This window comes from Crocodylus siamensis, chromosome 1, assembly GCF_052110815.1.
Source record: "Crocodylus siamensis isolate JL-2025a chromosome 1, ASM5211081v1, whole genome shotgun sequence".
Lineage (NCBI taxonomy): Eukaryota > Metazoa > Chordata > Crocodylia > Crocodylidae > Crocodylus > Crocodylus siamensis.
Window position 1 is genome coordinate 117,447,549 of NC_143395.1, and position 27,573 is coordinate 117,475,121.

Below are 27,573 nucleotides of genomic sequence, written 5' to 3' on the forward strand. Positions count from 1 at the left end.
TGCAGCAAAGACACTGCAGAAAAGAAATAAAGTGCATTTCTGAATGAACCACCCAAATACCTGTGCAAACCAAATACAATACAGAAAGCAAACACCTGCTAACCACAAACTCCATGTTGGAACCTATAAGAAAGTTTGAACTATAGCCTGTACTTGAAGAGGACCACACTTTGAGAGAAATATTCCCCCAGACACAAAATATCATGAACTAAACAGAAAGAGTAGTTTTATAGCTCATTACAATTACTTGCTCCCTCTGTTAACCTCCCTGGGTGCCATAAGTAATAAAAGTTCTCTTCCCTTCTGAATAGTCTTATCCATTTACATTTGGTAATTACCATACATACCTGAATCCAAGATGACTTTGAATTTAAGGCAATCCTATAATAATTAGATTCTATACACAGAAAATGATTTGTTATAATTTTCCATGTATAGAATCTAATTATTGGAGGTTGATCTTAATTTGTTGCTCCCCCACCTCTGTGGTAAGGAAGGCAGCAGCAGGGGAGCAGGAGACCAGACCCCTCATCCGTTGTCCCTCTGCCTCTGTCCTCCCCTATGCCATCTGCCCTCCAACCCGTCTCGAGTGCCTGCCCCCCACCTAAGCCTGTGCCTGACCCACCACTCCTTGCCCCACTCCCTGTGTCATGCTTGCCCCACATTCCCCACTCCCTGCTCCCCCTGCCATCTGCCCCTCACCCTGATTGCTTCTGTGGTGGCTCTAGCTCCAAGGCAGCCAGCCATGGCAGCAGCCCTGCCACGCAGAAGCAGCAATGGTAGATCTGGGCCCTGTCATGTTGGGCCCATAGCCCAGGCCAGAACCACAGTCAAAAGATGGGGAAGGTTGAAAGGGGGGCAAGCTGTGCAGTCTCCCATGCTGCGCATTGCAGGTGTCTTCTGTGCACTCCCTCACCACCATAAGGTCTCTCCTGCACCACCCAAACTAAGTGATCTCCCTGGCACTCCCTCCCACCCTGGTGGGTAGGTGGCTGCTGCAGCTCTGGCTTCAGCCCACCTTCCCCATACAGATACTCAAATTTAAGACAAGGCTTCCCCCCTCATTCCCCACCCCTGTTAACTGGGGGGAAAAGCTTGTTTTGGATTCAAGAAATAGGGTAGGTTTTTCTGTTTCAACTTTAGTATGTTAGCAGCTACTCCTGGTAGCTTCTCTTTGTTTCACAAGTTTACTGTCCTTCAAGTCACTATTTCAGTGGTTCTCAACCTTTTTTTAAACTCAAAGCATCCCTTGTTAGACTTAAGGCATCTCTTGGAAAATGCCAACTTTCAGTTTTCAATCTTTTTTTGCCTACAGAAAAACAGAGAATTTTTTCTGTTGCAAAGAACTTACGAAGACCACAACAGGTCTGAATGTTTTTAACATCATGAATTCCTTCCTGGAATCTGAGTTTTGTGAATCATGTTTGCACACCTAACAATTGTGCAGGACCCTGCAACACCCTTGAAAGGATCTCACAGCACCCTACTTGAAAATCACTGAACTATTTTCATTTACACAATGGAATTGAAGGAAAAAAAATCATAGCTATAAACAGCATTTGGTTAAAGTGGTATCTGCTTCTTTTCCAGACCTGAGGAAGGGCATTTTGTGCCCAAACACGTCCAACTATACAATTAGCCCAGTAAAAGATATTACCAAACCAATCGTGCTTAAGGCTTATGAAGTCTGCCATAAACTCCACAGCACAACACATTTAAAAAAAACATTGCTAATCAACTATGTTTTTGCATGAATTACATTACAGAAAGAAATAAAAAAAACCAAAACCTACAAGACTACATTTTAAATAAAATTTCACCCTAAACCACTAGAACAAGTAAAGAGAGGGGATGCCCCTAAATGGTAACAATTACTCACTTTTATAATATAAAACCCAAAGTCATCTTATGCAAATTTAGAATGCTACAGGAACAGAGATGTTACACATTTATGCCTCTGAGTCACCTAAAAGTTGAGTAAAAATCGTTAAGTGGATTCAGTTTCTGAGCCCCCAAAACAGAAATTCACATGCATTATTCCAGCAAGTACATGAAAAATATTTTACACCCATGAAAATATGGTTAAAATTATACTAATTTATCATTTGTAACATGCAAATAAAATATTCAGTGCTGAAACACTGCTACTTAGAAGAGAAGTTGCCTTCTCACTGTATCCATGCCAAATCATGGAAACTAAAGACTATCTGGGTAGTCTCAGATAGTCCAGAGCTTGTTCTTCATTCAAAAATATTCCACTTAAGGGACTTGGCAGTTAAGGTCCTCAGGGACAGAATCAACTCTTCTTTTTGGGCAATTATTAAGAGTAGGAAACCTTTTATGATCAATATCAAATTAAGTTCCCAGCACAAGGATGACAGTTCAGTACCTTGGATTTTTTGGTCCGCTTATTGTCCTCTTCAGCATCAGAATGCCGGTGCTTCTTCTTCTTGTGCTTTTTGCCCGAGTGTGAGTGACTAGCTTTAGATTCCTCTTCTTGTTCATCCAGCATAAGATTGTACTTGGAACTACAGCAAGTAGTTAAGTACCATACCAGCACTAATTTGGTATTAATATATGTTAAAAACAGGAAACGCTCACAAAGCAACTGTACCCACCCTTGACCACAGGTGTAAACATTTCGAGGGCCAATATTTTCTTTAAAATGAAAAACAACACATATATAAACAAGATATTGAAGTTGCCAAGAGTAAAGTTAGCTGAACTCTGCTTAGAATGCATTACTCTGCAGCAGGAAGGTTGTTAACATTTGTGTCATCTGAATGTAAAACACCCCATTATGACCTGATGGTATTTTTTCCAAGGTAGCAAATGAACAAGGCAAAAACGTTTCATTCCAATCTAGCAGAAGCCAAAACATTTGCTTGAAAAATTAGAGAAAGTGTAATTTTTTTGTTTTCATTATGCCTAGTTGGAAGCCTATTACATTACAGGTAAAGGTGTCATGCAGGTGAAGGAATAGGTAAGGATACTCTTGCTTTGGTTTAGCTTTCTCTTTCAGAGATAACTTGGAAGGTTTATCAGATTCCTTTTCATATTCTTTAAAATCATCTTTAGTATATTTCCCACCTGCTCAGAAGAAAACAGCATCAGTCATACATTCATCTCCCCCTTACAAAGCCAGAAAAGCCACAGGCATACAACACACATTCCATGGAAAAACTGCCCTCTGTTTACTTTATGGCTACGGCTTCCCCAACTTTCATCATTACTTTAAAAGAATATACAGAAGTTGCCAGCTCCAGAAATGGCCTCGCAATTTGGATGACCAAACCAACTGCAACACAGGAGTGATCAGGCCACAATTTTTCTTCTTTTCCTAGTTCTGTATGCCAGAGAAGATCTGACCAAGCCATTGTTTCCTTGCTACTCCTTCCCACTGGATGCAGAACATTGGCAAGATCACAGGACACAATGTGGCAATTGGTTCTGTTTTTCCCTTTTTTTTTTCTTTTTTAAAGGGCTGGAGCCAGTCCTAGATTGATCTACTTAAAGCTTAAATTCCTATTTTCAGAATTAAACAACTTATTGCTCCATTTTGACACCTGAAGGAAGAGATACTGTGGGGGGAGAGAATCCCGCTACAGATGCATACTTTTAAAATCCTTTTCATGAGTTTATATTTACAGAGGTGCATAGTGGATTTCATTTTTCATACTTCCCACATTTACTTTAAAATTAGCTGCTGCCATCTTATGGTGTTGGCTGGTACTGCAAACAGGAGTATTAAATGTCAACACACTGCAAGGTATGTCTGTACTGTGTTTCTCGGTACTCTCAGAGATGCTGATTCTCTTAATCAGGCCCTACCCATCTCCTTCTGCTTGCACACAGCAAACCCAGACATATACCAGCAAAGCCATTCTGTGGGTGCCTTCTGAGACCTCTGTTGCCAGCATACTTGAGAGCAGCTGTGACAGCACACCCAGGTAGATTCTCTGCTGCATTTCCAGGTTTGACACATGCGAACAGAAGCAGATGGATGGGGCATACGTGAAAGCATCCTTCCCCAAGAGCACCAGGGCATGGTGGAGACAGTCCCAGTTTTAATTCTGCAATTATAATTGTGCACTGAGAAAACGACAGAAACCTAAAAGGAAGACTGAACTGCAGTTCCATGCAGCTAATAAAGAATATCCTAAAGGAACCCTTTTAAACCTTGGGTAAACCTTTATGCCCCCTATTACGAAGGAAAAATATAGCTGATTTAGTAGTCTGCTTAATTATCACATGCAGCCAGTAACACTATTCTATTCCCTTAAAAGACAATAAAATTTGTAGCAGAACTGCTTAGGCTACACAACAATTCTAGTTTAGAAGCCCTATTCACTAGCTTAGCGTGTGAAGGAAGTGCAAAAATAAAAAAGAGTGACAAATAAAGCTACCTTTTCCTTTCCATTTCACCTTTGCAACAGACTGGCTAAAATCCACGTGTATCCTCCGGTCGTCTATGAGCACATTATCCATTTTGAAGTATGCTTTCTCACAGTCTTCCTCCTGATATTGATATTTCCAGAAAATTTTAAGTCAAGATTTATTAAAACGTATAAAATTATTCCTAAGAAATCAATGTTTAAATCCAAAGTTTAAATCCAATATCGGCACAGAGATGCCTAATAAATAAGCCACAAATGGGTGAAAATACATATTTCTGTTTCTAGAATGAGCTAAATTACAGAGCTCTTTGCATCTCTCTTTTTAAGTCTGATGACACCTTGTGTCAACTCAGTGCAAATGTTCCATTTTTAGAACAATCTATACTGGCATAAATGTATATAACTGTTGTGTGTTATGTTCAGAGAAATTATTAAGACAACTGATTTATTAAAGAGTATAACTCAGTTAGATGAATGGGTCTGATATACTCTTCCATTTCAGTCATACCACCTTCCTGCAGGTTACAGAATAACAATACCCAAAAAAGATTTACACCTTCAGAACAATATTTACTGCTCAAATCACATACCAAGGACAGCATGCTATTACTTGGTAACTGGTAAAAGTTGCTGCCAGTTATAGACACTATAATAGTGGTACTCAACCTTTTTGACCAGTGGGCCAGATGGACAGGGCCAAGTCCCTCCACAGACTGGATCCAGCTGGTGGTCCCAATCCAGTGCCTGGAGCAGGTGCTACATGGCCCCATCCGGTCGTGTGAAAGGAGGTGGGGGGCAACCCAACCCTGATCCAGCTCCATGAGGGAAGGGGGTTTGGCTCGGTCCTGATGCACAGCCCCAAACTGGCCAGGAAGAGGGGAAGGGGCCATGGCCCACTCATGAACCAGACGTGAAGGGGGAGGGGCAGGGGACAGGCATGGCCCAGCTCCAACCTGGCTGGGAGGAGGGAAGGGGCAATGGTCCAGTCCCACAGTGGGTGGGGGCGGGGGGGGATGGGAGTGTGGCCCTAACCCAGTTGCAGGGAGGGAAGGGGGCATGGCCCAGCTTTGTTCTACCACATGGGTTTAGGATTTTGACAGGGGGGTGGCAATATTAACTGCCACTGCTCCCCACAGTCAAATTTCACAACTCGTGGGAAGTTCAGTGGGCTGGATTCCAAGGCTGTTTGGGCCGCATTTGTTTCAGCACCCCTACACTAGAACATCATCTGTGCAATTATCCTTCATCTTCCTTCCCAGTTCTTTATCTTTTACTTTCTTCTTGCATTGTTTATCGTTCCATTTTTTCATTCAGGAAAATGCTTAAGTCCCACTGGCTCCAAAAACAAAATGTTCTTAAATTATCTGCTGAATAAAGATGTACATAGGCACGCACTTAATTTCTTTCCTGAGCTAAAACTGCATCCTCCACAGGCCACAATCAAATGAAAACCTTACCCGACATACGCCTGACAATATTGCACACTGCCGTTCCATCCAATGTGGAGAAAGTATGAGGAGATAACATAAACATATTGTATGAGTATTTTTATAAGCAAGATTTACTCACAAAATGCACAAGAACATACCTTTTCAAACTCAATGAAAGCATAACAAAGCGATTCACCTGTCTTCCAGTCTCGAATCACTTCACAGCTAAAGAATTGGCACAAAACGAAAATGTCAACACTTTTCAGTTTGAAAGCATGTGTGTGCAACAACAATTTTAAATGGTTGCTGCCAGTTTAATGAGATATCTTTTGTGATGATCCTATAAGCTTTACTCACACAGGTACCTCTATGATTTTGATGAGTGACTAAAATTGAACTGCTTTGGTAAGCAACAATTATGCAAAATCACATGGGCTTTAGGATTATGTCTGACATTTTTAAAACAAGGACTCGGTATAAAACAATCTATTCCACCATAAACAGAGGAAGTACATTAAACTATGAACAATCAAAGAACATTTAACTAAGTTAAGCCAAATCAAATATATTAGATTCACTTTCTAAATTCCTGCTGAGTATGTAAAAATAAGTCGTGACAGTCTGGCAACTTTGGGCCAAAATACCCCCACCATGTCAGCCAGCAGTCCACTGCCACATGACATAAAAGGGAGTCAAGGTGCCTTTCCAGAGAGAACCAGAATAAGTGATGATAAGTGAAGTCTAAAGGAGACTGTTTACACTGCTTGGTTTTCCTTTAGGAACTAATAATTTAAAACGAACAGTTCTGCAGTGATTACCTTTTAATGGGCCCAAACCGTGTGAATATTATCTCCAGGTCTTCATCTGTGGTCACAGGATTTAGTTTACAGACAAACAGCACATTTTCTGGTGGCTTGATATTTGCATCTGGTAAGTCTCCCACCTATAGCACAAACAAAAAAGAAAGCTTTGCCATTCATTTTACACAGAGCTTCCTGCATTTCACTGCCTTAAGTACATTCATAGCACAAAATACCTGGACCAGGGTGTAGCAGAGAAGACAGAGAGGAAAAAGTGATCTGACTCAGAGTGCACAGAGCCCTTAAGGCAGTCAAGGCCTAGACGGACACAGTTAAGGGATGACAAGCCCTGAGGCACAAAGGCAAGTGAGGCAGTGCCAGGAGCCCATGGACAAGGGAAAGGCCAGAAGCATCTTGCTCAAATGGGGATCAGGACCCAAAGGAGGTCACCTAGGGATGAATGAGACATACAGACCAAAGTAAGGCCTTGGTGTTTCACTGAGGGAAGCCTCCCATATCTCATCTAGACATCAAGGCACAGCAGACAAATACAAGGCAGTGGCCCAAGAGATCAGCAGGGCAGGACAGGGATCACAACATCTTTTAGGGGACTCCATAACCATCCTCTGCAGCCAGGACCAGTCCTGCAGGGGCTGGCAACATTTTGGAGTAGGAAGGTTACTTTAATAGATCTTAGCGCCAAGCATGGGCTGCTTTCAACACAGTTTGCACTGCCACAGTCACACATATTCTGCCTGCCTCCCTCAGTGCTGCTGCCCCCGCTTTTCCCCAGTGATCGACCGCCATGTCACAAAACACCTTCCCCCTACCAAAATGCAGCATAAATCCCCTAGGTTTGCGGACCAGATTTCATGCAGTTACTGACCCCTGGTTTTAGAAAATTTTAAACATGCTTCCAAGACTCAATCAATAGAAATCTGGAAAAATGTCTGTAAATCATTATGAAGTCTTAAAAAGAATATTTTCTGCAAACAGAACTGTCACTTGGTTAAAACAGGAGACTAGGAAATTGTAGGTTCTTATTCTCAATCCTGTCTGTAAGCATGCCTTTAGGACAAGTCCTTTCACTCTCTGAAGGTCATAGTGACAGAAGGGTTAAGAAGTCTTGCCACATCCACAGGAGTCCACAAATATAGTGAAAGCTACTCCCTTTTAGCTCAGGTATAAATGCATGCTGGCCATTCAAAGGTAGTCAGATACTTTTCTTATTTTGGTATTTAAATTAGTGATGGAAAATAGATCATATAATCTATTTTGTCCTGCACCCTATAGGTATTGCTCCCTAAAATATGCATCGCTCGACACAGGGTACATCTACATCTGCAATTAACGCTAAGCAATAAACCCCAGAGCAGTTCAAGCCAGATTAAACTGCTCCTCAGCACAGCGTCTACACGTTCATCCAGGACAGTAGCAATTTGAGCCAGAGCAGATCAGGCTTCCAGCTGGCTGGGCTGACCAGCAGCAATTTATGCTCCTGGTCAGTGTCTACACACACATTTCAGTGCAGTTAGTTACTCTGCTGTAAGATTTTACTATCTCCGACATACTGTTACACCATAGTTATTAGTTTACTGCACCCTAATACTGAAACAAGTGCAGACAGTGTCTCTTGTCTGCAGAGCTAATTAGTCTACTCTGCAGTACAGCGCATGTATAGATGTACCCATTGAGAATCACTGCGTGGACTACTAAGCTAATAATTCACAAACTTAACCTTGTTTGCTCTGATCGTAAAAACGTATCAGTAGTCATAGAGCTACATGCTACAGAACTGAAAGACTCAACACTCATTCATCCTTCTGCAGGATAGGGGCCCATCCTGGCTGCACCATGAGATCAATCTCTGCTATACATTTATCTGACATTAAATGCCTACCACCAGCAATTTAAAAAACAAAACAAAACAAAAACACACAGCTACTTCCATTTATATGGCCTTGAAACTTTGCTACCATATGCAAATCAAATTAACAATATTGCATGCTGTTCTTAAGCTAGCTCATTTTATTTTTTGTTCTAATTCTATAAGCGGGAAGAAACCTCACTGCTCTCCTCTGTATCTGCAATTCCACTATTTGAATCTGAAAAATTATTTTATGTTAAACCCTCCCCCAAACATGTTGAAAATCTTCAATAACAAAGAAAAAAACTATTTAGTAGAATAAAGGTATAAAATGGGACAAGCTTTTCTAGCAAACTCTACCAAACCCTTATCTTCTTTTAGTCCTTAGTTTAGAACCAAGATGGCATCAGTCTTATTGAGAAATATCTTAACAATGAACAACCAAATTCCCATACTTGATTTCTTTAATTCACTCAGGGGTCCCTGGTATCAAAATCTGATGATGGATGATGCTTACATCTCTAAGCAAATTAAAGGCAACATGGTGTGTATAGTACATATGCACACAAGGAAACATTCTCTCTGATAAGGCAAAAAAAGGGAGAGGTTTACCATTTCCAGAAGAATGGCTTGAGTTTTTGCTTCTTTCTCTGCTTGAATTTCTTCCACTTCATCAGCAGATCTTCCTTTGAAATCATCAATTTCTTCATCTGCTCCTATTCTACCACTCTGAAAAATTGAAAAATGAAACAGCATTTTAATACCACTGAACCCTGACCTAGCTTTATCCTTTTGACTGTATTTTGAGGTAGAAGTAAGAAATACATACTGAAGAACTGAGTCAAGATTGACAGAGACAAGGAAACTGCCTTTACTTAGTACAGTAATGAGTTTCAGTCGGTCTGGGCTAGATTCAGTTAGATGTTCTAACACCGTTCACCTAAGTATCTCATACTTCTTCCCCAAAGTACACATGCCAACTCATTTTACTAAAATATTTTTAGGAAAGAGGGATACACTTCCTTAAAATGAAGTAAGTAAAGCAGTGTTAGAAATGTGGACTCCATTTCCCAGCAGCCCTGCCTGCATGAGGGCAGCAGACTCCAGACCATGCTGTCACTGCTGCAAGATCCAGTTTCGGCTCCAGAGCAGCTCCTTGCCCAGACACACACCCTGCCAGCGCTGTTTGGGCAGGTCTCCATGGAAATGCTGGCCCTACACTGTCACAGCCCCACTGCTCCTGGTAACCCCATCGAAACCGGTCATAGCAACACGGGCAAGGGCTGCTGGGAAATGTAATCTGGCCACTGTGATGATCTGTCATTTTGCCCACTCCTGTGCTAGACAGTTCAAAGACAGGAAGTCTGTTTTCTACTAGTGCATCTAGTCAAGCCTCCACATGTAAACATATTTAAAACTAAGTAGTTACTATTTCTGAACTTCCCAGTTAAAAATACTTCAATAGAGCTAGAGGTTTATCCCTCTGTTTCCTCCCCAAGTGTCTCTCACTATAAAAAACTTTCAAGTGTTAGCATGGTAAGCATTGGACTACCAAACCCCTTATGTAGAAATAGGGAATGCAAATATACCATCTTTGTTATCCTTCTATTCCAGTTGAGTACTAAAACAAAAATCACCATGCTACTTGTTAAGACTGAAAAAAAATAATGTTCCTGCTCTTGAAACATTCTTTCCCCACAAACAGTAAATTCCATATAGCAGCTCTAATAACTGCAGAACAGAATCATTTAAATTAGTTATAAGTTGAACTATTCTTAGGAAACATCTTCCATTGAAATGCAGACAAAAACACATAAGTATGCCTGCTGGTATAAGCAGTACTCTCCAATTAAAACTATTTTCTTATACCAAAATGCTGATAAGAGTTCTTCCTTAAGAGAGAAAAAAAGAATAAGCTTTGTATTATTTTGCAAAAAAAAAAAAAAAAAAAAAAAAAAGTCTGGATAGCCTCATTTAAATCATTTGGATACTCTCACACACAAATACTTTGGGTGGATCTAGCCTGCAATAAATTCAGCCCAAATATTCCCTTCCAACACCTAAAGCTGTTAAGAATACTCACATTCAGCTGTTCCTTAGTGGGCTCTGGAGAGCGATCAGGAATCATCAAACCAGGTGGGTCATCAAATGGATCATCTAAAATCACTGTATGATTTATCCTAATGATAAATTTAAAACCAAGTATTAACAGATTTTATTTAAGTACCAAAGAGCATGGCTCACTCTTAAAATGATTAACAACAAAACAATCTTTGTAATACTTATAAATGTTTATATATTACTGTTGGGTTAACAGTGTAAACACTGGATATAGTTATGCTAATAAATACTAGCTGGAAATACTGTTTTAGTAAAGCTAATTGAGGTATGTGCAAAGCCTGTTGGTAAAATGAATGGTTTTATTAGTATGGGTTAATTTTCCAAGGCACTTGTTTCTAGACTAACAGTTTACCTAGTTAAGTCTTAGAAACACCATCAATTCAATCTTTCTTAACCTCTTACCTCCCCATACTTTACTAATGGAGACTTAGACATTACAGGCATTTTTAGTTACATGGGGTCAAAAAAAGTTTAATTGAACTCCCCTGAAGTGATAAACTCCCCTAAAGTAATTATAGAGATTAAGAATATTATAAAATTATCTTGTATGGTCTAAATAACAATTCCATCCCATCAGGAAGCCCAATCATGAAAACTCACGTGTCAATGTGGCTCTATGAACATAATCTGCTTTAGAATGAAAATGTAGATTTTAGGCCTACAACCTATATTTCTACTGATAAAATACCTGTATCCACCTTCAGTGTGGGTATGCCCACTTTCACAGAAGGACCTATATCCCTCTAAAACACATAGTGACATAATATCAACTATTAGGACTAGAATAAAGAAGCATTCTCCGTACCAGTCATAAAACATCTTGCATTTTTATATTAATTCGCTTCCAGAAGGATCAAGAAACCAGTTTTTGCATATCATAATGCACCCTCTAAAGCAGCAGATAAACCCAGTCATACCTAATATCCTGATAAGGAATAAACTCCTTGTCAACAAAGGTCTCATTTATTTTCATCAATACATCTATGCCTTCTGTTACTTCTCCAAACACAGTGTGTACGCCATCAAGGTAATCTAGGTTTTCTCCGGTGGTAACAAGAAACTAAAAAAGACAAGATACAAAATTGCTTACCACAAGTACTAAAACAGAGCCACGCTGTAAACTGGGGCCAGTACTGCACTCACTGAAGTCACTGAAAATATACCTATTAACCTCAGTGCAAGACTGTTATTTCTCTCGTCAGCTGCAGCTAAGATACCAAAATTTCTGTCTAGACCCTCAAGTGGTATAAACCAGGAGTACGCAACTCCTGGCCCGTGGGCCAGATCCAGCTTCCAGTCTCTTGCCCCTGGCCTGAGGGGCTCCCCGAAAGGTCCATAGGGTGCCTGCAGACTATTCTCCTGCATGCTAGATCCGGCATGCAGGGTGGTGTAGGACCCAATCCCAGCACACAGGGTCAGACCTAGGTGTGCAGGCCCCACCCACCCCATGGACTAGCCCCAGCCCACTCATTTGGCTCATGAGGCAAAAACACTGAGCACTACTGTAAACTGACACAGTTTTGTCGAATAACTATGAGAATGTAAACCAACAACACATCTTTCATTTATTACAGCAGGTGTCTGATTATTAAATGTAACCATGATACCCATCTTTTACAATCAGAATGAAAGTCTGGGTTCATTGGTGTATTTACCTGGACATACTTAGAGAATCATAGAATCACATAAAATTAGGCTTGGAAGGGACCTCAGGACCCTCTGCTCAAAGCAGGACCATCCTAGACTAGATCATCCCAGCCGAGACTTTGTCTAGCCAGTCTTAAAAACCTCCAAGGATGGAGATTCCACCACCTCTCTTGGTAACCTGTTCCAGTGCTTTAGTGCCCTCCTCATGAGAAAGTTCTTCCTAATATCTAACCTAAACTTCCCTTGCTACAACTTGAGAACATTAGTCCTTGTTCTGTCATTATTATGGCTAGAAGCGTAATTAATTTGCAGTATTTTAACCTAATCTGAGTCATACTGTCTCTTTTTGCCAACTCCACATAATTTTCTCTCCATGACTTCTCTCTCAAATGAAATATTTTAGGGTACCAAATGCTATCAATTAAAAATCAGTTCCATTGATATGGAAGCTAGGAGGAACTGACCGATTTTCATAAGATCAAAAGTGAAGATTGATTTTTTTTTTAAATAATGTAGATGTAAGGGTTAGACTACACTGTCATTTTGAGGCCAAAAATAATGATTAGCATTTTATCAAGCTAACATCTCTGAGCAGTTCTACAATAACAAACTAATATGTGAATGGGATGGAGAACACGTGTAATAAAGCATGATTTCATTCTCCAAGTTAAGCAAGGTTATTAAAAATAAAAAGTTATAAGCTCAATAAAAAATAACTGATGACACCTTATCAGTATCTATTTACTAGCGTACTCCACGTTTTTGTGCACCAGATAAGTGAGTAATTCACTTAACCGCATAACACCATGCCAGTCCCATTTGTCATCTATTGCTTATGCTGTAAAATATCGTTATTTGCATATTAAGTCCATAAACCACATAAGTGCAAAACTACTTTCAAGCCCCATTATCTACTTTACAATGTAATTGCTCTCCCATTAACTGTAAGCTAACTGTAACATTCTGTAAGTAACTGTATTTGTCAGTGATGTAAGCAGTGCTTAAAAGTAGTATACTTAGTGAGCACTGCTTACATTAAGTTTGCATGAGTGCATACTCCAGGTATGTATTTAAAGTACTCTGATAAAAGGAGGTTTACCTTTCATTCCACAGACTAGTAGGAACATGCGCCCACAGTGTCAGTAACTTGACTTGCATCTACTGGTCGCACTATGTTGCTGTATGGTGTGCTATGGTGATGTAGCGATCGTGTGGGTCTACCCGTGATCACCAGCTACGTTGTAGTAGTGGCGCACTCCCAGTATAGTGTGCCACTACAGCAATGTAGCTGGAAAATTTACCCATGCACAGCATGCATGCCGCAGTAACAGCTCATATTGTGCCATGCTTTAGTGCTTCCAAAATGAAGTACTAAAGCACAGCAACGTGTAGATGCACCTTGTGAATAAATCACCTTTCTGAAAAAGAAAATTCCAATAGCAAATGTCTTAAATACATGGGAAAGCTTTTAGATTCAGACAGTAATTTTTCCTCTTTTCAGAGGGCAACTACACAGGCTGCCACTAGGAATTATACAAAATATATGTCCCACTGCCCTTATTTAGATGGATTTGTCCATAGCAAAGGAAGAAATGTGTGAGTAAACTGTTATTTGCATTGTAATGAACTTTCAGTAAACTCTTCAGCTTCTCTTTGGTTATTTCGGATTCAGAGCAAGGCATCCCAACTCTGCGTGCTGACCTGAGATCCATGCTGATCATTGCCATTGTTCACCATTGACACTGTTCCTTTTTTCTTGTGCTTAATTCTTGGCACCTTTTCTGACTCGAAAAATCTAGCTTGATCGCCATACAGTTTACTGAAAATATATACAATAAAGTTATGGAACAGCAGGACTTAAAAAAGGTCAACAATGAAACAAATGCTATAGAACAGTGTAATAAAACTGCTAGTTTACACTGCATCTCTGCCAGTTTAATTTACATGGGAGTGGGTAAGCCAATATATATTGTAGACAATACAGACAGTTTTCCTTGGAGGCATTTTACAGTGACTTGTTTTATAGTTGATTAAAAAAATTGGTATCTAGGTATAACAACGTACAAATGTTAATTTGCTAGACTGTCAAAATTATTGTAAAAACTGACTTGTAGTACAGTGTGGAAAACTTAAGTGCAACTTTATACATATAAAAGTGGTTCACACTCTGAATTCCTCTTTTAAAACAAAGAGAAAACTAATAAATTTGGGCATAGTCTAAAACTGACTAACAGGAAGAGTTAAAAATTAATTTCACACATCAACTGTCAAGGTATACTAGATGACACTGCTTAGAGTCCTGAAGTCTAATCTCATACTTGTTTTTCCCTCAGCTAAGAGACTGGGTCTATACTCACAGTCACACAAGTTTAATGAAATCATTTTAAAACAACACTTTCAGTTTAAGAGATGTGAACCTGTTTACACCAATTTTAATCAAACCTGATGCAACCCCACTAAGTGCGGCAGAACAAAAGAGAAGCAAGTCTGTTTGGCATTTTGGGGAGGAAGCACACGAGGAATTAGACAGCAAGGCAAATAAAGTAGCACTTGTATACCATATGGAGAAGTACAAATGAGGCAGAGACTAGATGTGATCTAATGACTAAATGTATCAATAAATTTGGACCCTTAATGGTCCAAAGACACAGCTGAGTACGCCTTCTGTTGACTCTACAGTGTTTGCCCATGTTATAGCCATATCTCTCTGACTCCATTATAGTCTAGTATGAACCTGCATTTTTTTCTGTGCACTTCCTCCAAAAGAAATCTGGAAGTGTTAATCAATGAAATATGCAATAGTCCAATTATCTGTACTCTGCTCCATGATTCAATTACCCGGAGATAAATAGTCTTTTTTGTGTCCTTCCCTCCCCCCATCCTTTACATGATTTCAACTCATTTTCCCCATAAAACACCATTTTCAAAGGACACATTTATGGAAGATTTCAAAATTAATTAAAATTAGTCACAGCTGTCTGAATGACTCCAACTGCTAAATGTGGAGCATTGGAAGATGAAGTTTTATAAGAAGAGTATGATTTTCTTTTTAACTTTACAGATTTTGATGGAGGGTTCAGCATGGTCTTCACACACAAATATAGAAATTTTCGTAGATACACCTGTTCCATCTCCTTTAAAAATAAAGATGTTTTTGCCATAAGGTACAATTAGAAGGGCATCCCTTCAAATTTCTCAGCGCTACGGGAGAAACATGTTGTCTTTCACAGAGACACCAGTTTATCACATACTGAGATGCCTTCCACAGAGGGGCTCGTTTGGTTCACGCTGTGTAGGTACCCAAACATACCATCATGTATATATCCATCATTAAATTGATGTCAAAAGTACAGAGGGTAGTATGCTGTCCAGAAAAAAGACGACTAAGTACTTTATTTACCCAAATCCAAGACAGGTATTTGGGAAAATACAGTATTATAGGACCAAAAGACAGCATAGGCAATACACAAGGAATCAATAGATTAAGAGCACAGACAGTAGTTACATTTTTTCACATGATTGGGCCCTTTAAAGTGTCACAGCATAGCTGTAGAGCATGTGCATGGCTACAGAGAGCTTTTAAAGTAGCCAATCATGAGAAAAATTAGCCCTCCTCAAATGAGGTAACAGATGAAGATGCTCTGCTTTAAAAAAGTGCCTTAGGGAACTTGTCTTCTCCCCTAGAGTTAATTTCTCTTGTGTTCAGGGCTGCATTGATGCAGCCCAGCATAACCCCAGGGTTGGCAGGGAGGGAGATGGGAGAGGGAGGCAAGCAGCATTCCACCACCTTCCCCCCACCCAGCTCAGACCAGGTAAAGCAGAGAGGGGGAAAGGATCAGCACAACTTGCCAGCCTGCCCAGCCTGAGCTGGAGCAGGGATCAGAAACCCCTCACCTGGAGGGCCTGGTCTGGCTCCCCTGCCAGTACCCCACCCAGGGGCGGCTAGAGGGGAAGAGGGAGGTCCACAAGACGGGGAGGGGCTCCAATCCACCCCACTCCTCCCTACAGCTCAGGACCAGTTGGCAGAGTGCTGCTGCTTGCTTCTCCCTCCCTCCCTGCTGTCAGCCCCAGAGTTGGAAGGAGGGGGACAGGAATGGGAAGAGGGGCAGTGCAGCCAGGCCAGGAGGGGTAGACTCCATTCTCTTCTGCCCCATGATCCATCAGGTAAATGTCTGTTGGGTTGAGGGAGGCGCTCTAACTCATGGTGCTTTATGTCAGAGTGGGGGCCTGAATGGGGAGTTAGAATGGGGCACATGTCTGTCTGCACCCTCAAAAGGAGAAGATCTTGTACCCCAACAGTGAATCCTGCCTGCTGAAGGTAGCTAAGCAAGTCTAAACAGGGTCAAGTGCTAGATCACTTCATTTTAGCTATAAAAACATGTTTTACTCACCAAAAAATAGACTCCCCTCCACGTCCAGTCCCCTGGGGGTCACCAGTTTGTATAATAAAATCTCTCTATAACAGCAAAGTACAAAGCAATTAGTCTGGGTACTTGTAAGTTTAGACAAAGAAGAATAAAAAAAGTCCATTATACACTCACCTGTACATTGTGAACTAGGCAGTAATTGTAGTATTTGATTTTGCAAAGCTTCAGAAAATTCAGACAAGCTGTAAGAAATTGTACCAAAACTTAATAGGAAACAACATTCTATTAATAATTAAATTTGCATGCAGATTTTTTTTAAAACCTGTATTAGTACTTTCTTATTCTCTGAGCACTTATGTACGTCTAAGGAACAGATCTCTTCCTAGAACCCAAATTCACCAGTCATATCTAGGATTTTATATGCTATTTATACAACAAGCAACTACATCTATTTCCCTTCCCTTGTTTCCAGGCTTTCCTAAATAACAGTTCCCAGAGACAGAGTCATAGTTGGCCTTTCAATTTACTAGCTAATGCATTTACTTGGTATTTTGATGTATAAACCAAGATTTCTACTGTGTGTAGTATGACAACTTGATTCCTGATAAGAACTGAGATGTATAAATAAGAAAAAAACTTAAAAATCCACATCCACTTGAAATTATACATGGAACCTAAGGCCTGTATACAGAAAACTTGCACATTTAACTTCACCACCACAAACTTTTCACATCCCAAATCCCTTCTACTTATGTATATCCTAATTGCAAAAATGAATTATTTTTCAAAATAAAAATAGGCTTAAACTGGAATCAAAATCTATAAGAAATGTTATTCCTCTTAAAATATAATCCTATCTAAAATGAAATGTGAAAGTATGACAATCTAAATCAAAGATCCATCTTTATTAAAATCTGTGACTCATAGATATTAAATAATATTGAAGAAGTTGACATTGGCTGCCAAAGTTTAGAAACCAACAGGGCACTAAAAATGAGGCCTCTGAAGAGATTTACTTGCTCCAAAATCTTGAAGGATATGGCAACCATAAGATCAGTTCATTAACTACAATATTTTCATTAAGTTAGCTAGTTTAATGTGAGATGTTTGGGGATTTTCTTTCCCCCCTACATGTCCAGCATATTTAAAATTGTTTTATTTAATAAAAACCTACTTTCACTGTTTTGTGCATTTCAATTTTAATTTCTGCTATGGCTTGATGCAACTCCTGAACAAAAAGTTATATGTTATGTAAGACAAGTCACTCAGTATTTCCTAGAACAATAAAAATGTGTTTAGGATTCTGAATAACTGCACATTATTCAAAAATAAATAAACTATTGCTTAAATTAGGGGTGGCTGACCTTAAGCAAACGTGCTACTGCTGTGTAGTGCTTCTGCATGTGCTACATGGCAAAGCAGAGATGGGTCATGTAACACAGCAAGAGATAGGGCAGTACGTAGAAAGCAGAGCAGTACATCAGGCAGGGGAAAGGGATTGGCGTGGCATTCAGAAGGGCACACCTGCCAAAAAGGCTTGCCCCCACTGGCTTAATGTACTAGGTGTAGTGTGTCCTCCTGCTTAGACTGGGAAGGAGAACCAAACTTAGTATAAATGCTGCATCTGGCTGCAAAAACATGCTCTAATCCTTACCAAACAAGGAAATATGCCCTTTCTTTAGAAAAAAGGGCTCAAAGTATAAATAAAAAACAAGAGACAACCAAGCTGTTTTCTAGCAGGGTTTCTGTGAATTCAGATCCTGTGAAATCAGTGCTCAAGCTGCTGAGTTACATCAATTCCTCCCCTTTGAACCTGGTTTCTAAGAGGAGCTCCCTAAAAGCAAAGGGGTTTTGGTGACATCTTTTATCTGAATAACTGCATAGCTGGGAGAGAAATTTGACAAGCTTCTGGGCACTAATCAGCTGTTCCTCAGGCCAGAGCCTGAAGAGGCATATTTGGTATCCCAAGGTGGTAACTATATGTATAAACAATAACTATACAGTTGGGCCAATGAACAGACAGCATGAAAAACAATCTCTTCCTCTAGTATAAATCCTGGACCAATGGAGGCCAAACTTGTTGGCAGGTATGCTACAAATTAAGCTGTATGCCCTCCCTGAATGACACGCTGAGCCCTTTTCCCTGCCTTATCATAGAAAATGAGGGTTGGAAGGGACCTCAGGAGGTCATCCAGTCCAACCCCATGCTCAAGGCAGAACCATCCCCAACTAGATCATCCCAGACAAAGCTTTGTCTAGCTGGGTCTTGAAAGCTTCCCGGGATGGAGATTACACCACCTCGCTAGACTGCCTGTTCAGTGCTATACTACCCTTTTCATGAGACAGTTTTTCCTAATATCTAACCTAAACCTCCCTTGCTGCAGCTTGAGACCATTTCTCCCTGTTCTGTCACCTGCCACCACTGAGAACAGTTTAGCTCCATCCTCTTTTGATCCCCACCCCCTTCAGGTAGTTGAAAGCAGCAATTTAATCCCCCCTCAGTCTTCTCTTCTGGAGGCTAAATAAACCCACTTCCCTCAGCCTCACCTCAGAAATCATGGACCCCAGACCGCGAACCATTTTCATTGCCCTCTGCTGGATTCTCACCTATTGAAGGCTACAACTGACTCCCCCAGTCTTCTCTTCCCCAGGTGAAATAAGCCCAGTTATCTGCAGCTCTGCCCAGTACTCAGTACTTTGCCTGATACACTGCTCTGTTTTCTGCTCCATGTACTGTGCTCCCTGCCCAGCCCACTGCCCTTTCTGTTCAGCTCTGCTTTCTGTTCCCCACCTAACCCACTGTTCTGCTTTCTGCTCCATGCCCTGGGCTCCCTTCCCAATTCACACTCTTCCTGTCTGATCCACTGCTCTGCTTTCTGCTCCCTGCCTAATCCACTACCCCACTTTCTTCTTCTTGGCCTCTCCGTTCAGGTTGGTTGCCCCTGTCCCAGGAACCATCAGGTCTATGACTCTCTCTGTCCCCCAGCTGTTTCCTACGTCAAAACTCAGCCACCGCGCAGACGCAGGCGCAGCCAGCTCGCCCGCCACGGCTCAAAACACCCTCCAATCTCGGCCTGCCACCCCTCGCGCATGCGCACCACCACCAGCCTAGCGCGCACCCCCCCCTTCGCGCTTGCGCAGCGTTTCCCGGCCTTTAACGGTGTGAGTGGTGGTTGGTAATAGCGCGGTTCTGATCACTCGCCCCGTGGCGGGCCCGGCCCTTGGCTCTTTTCCCTTCGCCCCCGCCTCACCACGCGGCCGCTCCTCTGTGTACAGGTCGATCACCAGGTCGCCCAGCGTGGTCTCCAGCAGCACCGCCATAGCCCGGCACCACCCTCCACCTCCGCTTCCCCCTCCCCCACCTGCGCCCGGGTGAAGCGCTCCACGCATGCGCACACGCACCCCTCAGGCGTGACAAGAGCCCCCTATCGGTTGCGCTGCGGAGGGCTACGGTGTGCAGCGTATTGGAGGACGCAGGGAGAGGCGGGGCTGTCCGGGGGGAAAAGCCTGCGTCCTCCGTGCCTTCAGTGCGCATGCGCATGTCCTATAGCTAGGGTTGGAAGGTGTATCTGTTTCCTGCTTGCAGGCTCAGTTAGGCAAGCAAGGTTTTTTGGGTTAATGCAGTATCTTTTATCAGACCAACTAAATAGTTGGGAAAAAAAATTATTTGCAAGCATTCAGGCCCAGATCCTGAATGCCTGAGACTCCCAATGCTTGAAGTGGGTTTGTGCTGGAAAGCTTGTGAAGAACAATGTTTCCAACTATTTAGTTGGTCTAATAAGATCTCACATCTGCCCAAAGAAACTTGCCAGCCTATGTCCCTAGACCAACACAATTACAGCCAACACCCCTCTCTCCACAGTTGTGGTTTAGAGGTGCCAGGTCCCTTCCCCCCTCCACCAACTTTAATGTAGCTCCCATCAGTGGGAGGATGTAGAAGTATGAAAAAGAGGTGCAGAGAGTGAGGTGCATCCTCACATGTGGAAGCAATGCGTATTTTTCTCCACTTGAAACTAGATGCTTCACTAAGGCTAGGAGCCAAGGGCTGTGTTACGCAGTTTAAGACTGAAGCAAACATATATATGACTTCACTGGAATGAGTTCAATACAGTCTGCAGGGCAGTGATGGAGGGGTGTCATTCCTGGGAGCCACTATCATAGGGGGTGGGCAAAATGGCTCTGGCTGCCTGCATCTAGTTTCCATGGAGATCCAGGAAAAGCATGGCCATGACAGCGCAGAGGGAGCTGCTTCAGGGCTGGGGCTGGGATCTTACAGCGATGACAGCCATCATGGTCCGGAGCTGAGGCAAAGGTGCAATCTGCTGCCTGCATGCTCCTGCCTGAGGCATGTGGGCAGCAGACCTCAGCTCTGTCCCAGCTCCAGACCACGCTGTCCTGTGCTGCCACAAGATCAGGGCCCTGGAGCAGCTCCCTGCCCTGCTGCAGTGCTTTGCCAATGCTGCTGGGGGCCATCTCCATGGAAAACTTGGCCCCATGAAGTCACAGCTCTGACACTCCTGGGGTCTCCATGGAAACCGGCTGCAGTGATGCAGCTGGGAGCTGCTGGAAAATAGAGTTCACCATAGGCCCAATCCAGACTTTGCTTGCACCTTTGTTAAGAGATAGCAACAGTGCAAAGCAATGGGGGGCTGGATTGGTGGAACATCAAGACCATTAAAAAGGAGAGGATTGTTAACACATGGAATGAAGAGCTCAGAAAAGATCAGATGGATTACAAGAAGCCATGAAATTGATTGACTTCCTCAACATCGCCTGACTAGGCAATGCCACTGCCAGGCAACTGGTTTTAATCAACAGGAATCAAAGGGGTTGCAAGTGCACCAATGCAACCTCCCTAGTTTCCCCTGTCCCCATCTAAACTCAACGCCATTGATTTCCCAGTGGTTCCAACAACATGGGTGTAAATAGAAACACTACATGTTCTGTTGAATGTTCTGTAGAAGATTTTAATCTTTGACTACACACCTTGTTTAACTTACCAAGCACAAATCTCCTGTGAAGACTTCAGAGCAAAAAGAGGGATGGAATTAATTCTAATACCAGTAATCCTTAGCAGACCTGATTCTGTTCTTCAAATGAGGTAATTAAAGCTTAACAAGAGAAACAAGATTTGGGGAATGAGGAATCTCTTTTACTGAATCACCTTATACAGTTGGGAGAGAGATTTGGGGCTTCAAGCAGCCTTTATCAGGTCTGGAAAAGAATTAGTCACAATCTACCACTTAGGACAATATGGGCTAAGTGCAAGTTAGAACAATTAATGGTTCATCTAGCCCAGTACTGCCTCTCTGACAGTGACAGTGGTAGATGCTTTAGAGGAAGAATTTATGAATGGGGCACTCAGAGGGGTAGCAGCACAGCTCTATGCTCAGGGCAGCTACATGGTACCCAGGACTACATCAACTTCTGCAGTACTGGTTACAATACATCCAGCTCTGTCTCTCCCCTTCCTCCCCCAACCACAAAAGGAGCACCCAAGACAGATACTCTCATGATAACAGGGACAGCAGTGAGGTCACAGGTTGGTAAGTGCTGCAAGGGGGGAGAGGGGAGGACACTGGGCAGAGGGATTTAAAGAGGAAATATAAAAGATGGGATTTTCATTGGGGCCCAAAAAATTAGGCACTCATGCCCGGATGTCCAAAGGGAGTTGGATGCCTACTTGCTTTAGAACATACTGAAAATACTAATGTAAACTTCTGTGTACACTATAAACTCACCAGGACAGGGTTGGGCCCCTTATTTTTCTGCACAGTTGTATGTTAAGGCGGCATCATGTAACTACTTCACAGCTAAGCATTTTTAGGTTTATTTCCTTAAGTCTGTGATCAGAACAACCCCCTATGCAGGCATCACCATCAGCTCCTTGTTGGTACTCCAGCCACTAAAATACACACCACCTATGCCCCACTGGTGGAGAACAACACATCACCAGGCATGTGTCACTTCAACTTACTCCTGCCAGCATGTGTAAGCGATCCCACAGACCAGCCAGCGGGGTACTCATGGCCCTGCTTTCCATGGGGCCTTTGCACACCGCGAGCTGCATAACAAGAGGGCAGCAAGGGCGGTGATGGAAACAGTGGCCATGTTGGTGTTCAGCAAAGTAATACGCAGCGTTGCCAACTCTGATTTTTGGCATTGTTCTTAAAAGCCTACGCCTGGGGAATGTGAAAAACTTACCTCTTTCTTTTATTTATATTTAAGTATCTACATAAAAGAAAGAGCTCAGGTTTTTTCACATTCCCCAAGCACACACTTTTAAGAGCAATGCCAAAAATGATGAGAGTTGGCAACACTGAACAGGAGGTCCACACCATTGAGGACCAGAGCCAGCCTGCACCATGCACAGGCACTATCGGCCTCCTCTCTTAAGGGGGCTGCAGGGGCCACAGGTCTCCTATGCGGAACCTGTCTGCGTGGGGAAGAAAAAGACAATTCTTCCTCGCTCCCCTTCGACTCCAGGCCAGCACCCCCTCCCCACTGCGCATGCGTTACTCCCGCAGGCAGCAGCGGGTAGGCTCGGGCGACACTTCAGCGCCCCCTAGGCGGTGGAGCAAGGCCAACGCCGGGGCGAGGCGTGACGCGCAAGCGCCGTCGCACGCAGCCCCATTGGCCACGCGCTTGGCCAATCCGCGACGGAGCTTCCGGAGCGGCGTGCCCCGCTTGTCAGCGCCGCGTCGGCCCCGCCCCCGGCCGCCGCGGCGCCTGGCAGTGTGGCGGGCGTCGGTTCCCAAGATGGAGGCGGCGCCGGGGCCGCGCGGGCTCCTCCTGTTCCTCGTCGCCCTGGGGCTGCTCCTGCTGCTGCCGCCCGCCCGGGCCGCCCCGGCGCCGCTCGGACAGGTGCGCGGGGGAGGGGGCGTGCTCCACCGGGCGGGCGCGTCTCGGGCCGGCAGGGGCAGCACCCGCACCCCGGCCGTCGCCTGCTGGTGGCTTCCGGGGCTGGCTCCGCCGGCGGGCAGCACCCCTCCGCCGGGACCCCGAGGCGGGGTGGGGAGGAAGGGATTTGCCTATGTGTGCGTGTCTGTGTGCGTGCACATGCGTCTGTGGCTCTGTGGGCCTCAGGTTGCCGTGGCTTGGGCATCTCTTGTAGGCTGTGCGTGTGCACACGTGCACTTTGCATCTGTTTTCACAGGGCACATGGGTCCATATGCGTGTCTCGTGTGTTGTCATAGTCATGGGAAGGGCTGGAACGGATGTCATCTAATCTAGCCCCTGTGTATGTGCGCACGAGCGCACTTGCTGTGTGTGCATGCATGTGTATTTGTGCGTGCACATCATCTGTGTGCATGCTTCTGAAATGTTTTCTCCCATAGTTAGCTCTGTCCCTTGGGTTTTTGCGTGTAACGGATTTTTGTGGCCATACAAAGGGCCTTTCCGTGGGCAGAGCACATTTTGTGAGGCACGTGTACGGTGGCCTCTAGAATGACCACAAAAAAGCTGGGCATTTTTTCCTGTGCTGTTAGTTGAATTGAGGCTAACGCAGCCTTTAATTACAATAGCAGCAAACTTCAGAGCGTTTGACCACAGAAATGTGAATCGAGGAAAGAGCTGCTGCATTATCCTGACAACAGCTGTCAAGTAAGTTTGTTACCGTGGTCTCATCCCTGTAACTTGGATTAAATGAAAAAAAATGTTCTAAAAAGCCTGATTACAGAAAAGGCCTGTAGTAGTACATTTTATGCTGCAAGATAAGAAATCTAAATTTGCTTTCTGGTGTCAGCCTTTCCTCGCGAGTAGGGGAACTGTACTCAACTATTCTGGGAGGGGTTCTCAGGTGTGAGACTGAGGTTCCGACCATGTGAATGTTTTAGCCCCAGAGTTCCCAAAACACTTAGGTCAGTGATTATTAAGCAGATTGCTGCGAGACTCTTCTAAGGGTGTTGTACAGTAGAAGCACTGTTAGATGTGCAGACACCTATGCACAGTTCACAAAAGAAACCCAGAAACTTCAAATAGGAAACCATAGTGTCAAAAGTATCCTGACCTGTTACAGACTGTCTGAGTTCTTTGCAACAGAAGAATTGCTTGGTTGTTTTTTTTCCTGCAGTCAAGAAATGACTTGGAAAGCTAAGAGCTGGCATTTTTCTAAGCTTAGAACCATTGGCTTAGGTAGAATTTAGGTGTCAGTCCAAGAATGTGGTCCTTAAAAACTAAGGCCAACATTTTTGCCAGTAAAGTTCCTCAGGTACACAAAGTACTGCTTCTGTGCTGGCACAGAACTGCTTCCCAGTTGGCAAGACTCAGCACCTCTGTCATGCCTACTAAATATACTACTAATCCTGATCTTGATAGTTTCTTTCCCCTATTCCTTTGAGGGGCCTAGTCTGGCAGACATGCTCTGGTCCTCCCTAACACACACCAGCATGATTGAGCTGCACATAAAACACAGTGGCTGAGGTCACTTTAATTATAAAGTATGATCACTGGAAGACAATAAGATGGTGAAGGAGGTGGTGGTGGAAACAGTTCCTCTTCCTTACCTTTGAACTCAGTGGAAAACCTCTGCTTTATCCTGCTGAGTTTTTGTTGTAACCATGTTGGTCTAAGGACATAGGCAGGCAAGGTTCTTTGATTAGATGTGATATCTTGTATTAGACCAACTAGGTAGTTGAGGGAAAAAGTTCTTTGCACGCTTTTGGGCCCAGTCACCCTTCATCAGGCATAGGGAGTCTTTGCTGGTCTGTTTCATCCTAGCAAATAACCTGGTGATTGTGGCAGTCTTTTGGAGGTGCATTTGAACCCCCCCGCCAGCAGAATTCCTAGGACTGATAGGAGCCTCCTGTGTCCTTTACAGGGTCTGTAACCCCTGGGCTATTGTATACAAAATAGAGGCCTCCTTTGGCTGTGTCTTAACAGAAATGTGACACCCCCCCCCTCAGGTTTTTGGTGAGATGACTTAAATGCATACATCTTTGGGCTCTGAAGCTTGACCTAACAAGTAGTTCCTTGCAGCCAAGGTTTAGGTATCTAAGCCTCTGGGAGGAGGGGATTTTAGACAAACAATTCTTTGGTATCTCCCCTCCAGTAGCTTAGCGTGTTGACACTGTTATGAAGCCTCTGTTGAGGCACTTAAGCTTCTTCATGCGTTGTAGAAGCTTAGGCCACAAGTTGGCACTCTTCTTAGGGTGTGAGCTGGAGTGATTCAGTTCGGGTCAGAGGTGGAAGGGCAGACATGATCCATTTGCTGCTGCCAGTGTTTTCCATGTGGCATGGGGAGAGCTGCAGCTGGAGCCTCCCATTTGCAGGCTGGAGCAAATGGCTCTGTGAGTTGCCTGCCCCTGGCTTAGGCATCACCTGCAGGCTGTGGATTCCATATCTCGAGGCCGGGTGCCTGAAAAGGGTTGTGCTGTTATGCCATGCAGTGCCTTGTGTTTGAAGTCCTTTTGTACCAAGGAACTATTCCTTAGCATTTGTGCATGTATTTGTAAGATTAAGGCTCAGCAGAAGCTTGCTATTTGTAAAAGATGATAAACTGTCATCTTTTACAACTGTTTATGTTAACTGTGTGTGGAAATTGTACAGCAGCAGTTGTGACATGAATAGATTTGTCTCAGTTTTACTTTTGTGCCCAAAGGTTGAGATCTGTTTGAAATGTTTCTTATATCAGTTGGCAGTCATCTGAAAGACTCCCTCATATGGAGTGAGGAAATGTTTATTTTAGCTGAGCAAATTTTCCTAGTGTACAGAGGACCATTTTGGATATAGAGGACATAAAATATATAGAGTGCTGAACAGGAGTGTCTCTCCCGTCTAAATACGAACTGACTAGTTGCAGTATATCTACTGAAGGGACTGAAAATAGGCTTCACAAACCCAAGTATTATGCAAGGGCTATAATGGCAGAGTAATCGTAGCACTGAATAGTTCAGGGTCTGTGGGCATGTGGATGTTGCACAACTTCAGCAAATGGTTAGCATTTTCAAATATGTTTTGTGAGTGAGCGCTGTGTACAGTCATCACTTTAATGGCGAGTGGGTGGAATACTGCTGATTGCTGAAAGTCTTTGTTTAACTCTGAAGTTAAAGTTAGTCTCCAAGCGTAGGTTAGGAAGGTAACTTTTTAAATTCAGGAAATGTATTATGGGAAACTGTAACAGAATGAAAAAAATTGAAATGTGTGCATAAAAGTAATTGGCCTGTAAATCACTTCATAAGTTTGAAATAGTTTTGTTTAGCTCTGGTATTTGAGATCTTCCATTGTTGCTCAATACCTCTGACTTCTCAAATAAGCCCTTTTTAAAATACTGGTTTTATGTCCGCCTCTTTTTTTGGATTGTGCAATATTTAGGTCACAATTTGGATGAATCATTTGACATACAGTAGAAATTCAGAATTGATTTCCCAAAGTTACTTTTTAAGTACATCTTATATAAATATGTTCAGGGTATACTGAAAAATTTTAAAATACTGCAAGAGTAAGACTGACTTGAAATGTACCCTTCAAGTCCTCAGTGACCTGATCAAACAAAGGAAGCTAGGAAAACAGAAGAAAGGAGTTATTTGTTTTTTACTAGTAAAAATTATAGGTATAATATATAATTTTGAATGCTTGGGTAAGAATTAGTGTATTTTTTTAATTAAATGTTTCTTAGTATGAGCCAGATGAGAAGAAATGTCTAAAAGCACAGTTGGTTTGGTTTTATGGCTTTATTATTATTCTGTTTTACATTTGTATCACCACTGATTTTTATCTGTCTAAATAAATTATATGGTTGAGCATCTAGATCGTGAGTGCTTTTTGATAATTTATATTTAATTAGGTTCCATTTTTTAACTTTAAGTGGCTTCCATATTTGTCAGATATGTGGCATCTTGCTTATCTGCAAGAAAAATAATAGTATTCAGAATAATATCTATTTATGGAATACTAAAATGTTTTGGGAGTGTTCAGTTTTTTCAAGGCAGAAAAATAATGTTATTG

General features: G+C 42.7%; 2 protein-coding genes across 2 annotated transcripts in view; one reads left to right on the plus strand and one right to left on the minus strand.

Moving 5' to 3' along the window:
• Positions 1-20,004, minus strand: part of PPIL4 (peptidylprolyl isomerase like 4) — a 32,952-nt gene extending 12,948 nt beyond the window's left edge. Inside the window, exons 1-12 of the mRNA XM_090041204.1 lie at positions 19,881-20,004; positions 16,804-16,871; positions 16,654-16,718; positions 13,964-14,081; positions 11,533-11,675; positions 10,578-10,674; positions 9,107-9,223; positions 6,646-6,770; positions 5,986-6,052; positions 4,407-4,518; positions 2,994-3,090; positions 2,390-2,528 (exon numbers count right to left, since the gene is read on the minus strand). Coding sequence (XP_089897330.1) covers positions 2,390-2,528; positions 2,994-3,090; positions 4,407-4,518; positions 5,986-6,052; positions 6,646-6,770; positions 9,107-9,223; positions 10,578-10,674; positions 11,533-11,675; positions 13,964-14,081; positions 16,654-16,718; positions 16,804-16,871; positions 19,881-19,950 — 1,218 coding nt within the window. The 5' untranslated portion in view covers positions 19,951-20,004. The remainder of the gene's footprint in view (positions 1-2,389; positions 2,529-2,993; positions 3,091-4,406; positions 4,519-5,985; positions 6,053-6,645; positions 6,771-9,106; positions 9,224-10,577; positions 10,675-11,532; positions 11,676-13,963; positions 14,082-16,653; positions 16,719-16,803; positions 16,872-19,880) is intronic.
• A 3,135-nt stretch (positions 20,005-23,139) lies between these two features.
• Positions 23,140-27,573, plus strand: part of GINM1 (glycosylated integral membrane protein 1) — a 30,794-nt gene continuing 26,360 nt past the window's right edge. Inside the window, exon 1 of the mRNA XM_090033465.1 lies at positions 23,140-23,493. Coding sequence (XP_089889591.1) covers positions 23,140-23,493 — 354 coding nt within the window. The remainder of the gene's footprint in view (positions 23,494-27,573) is intronic.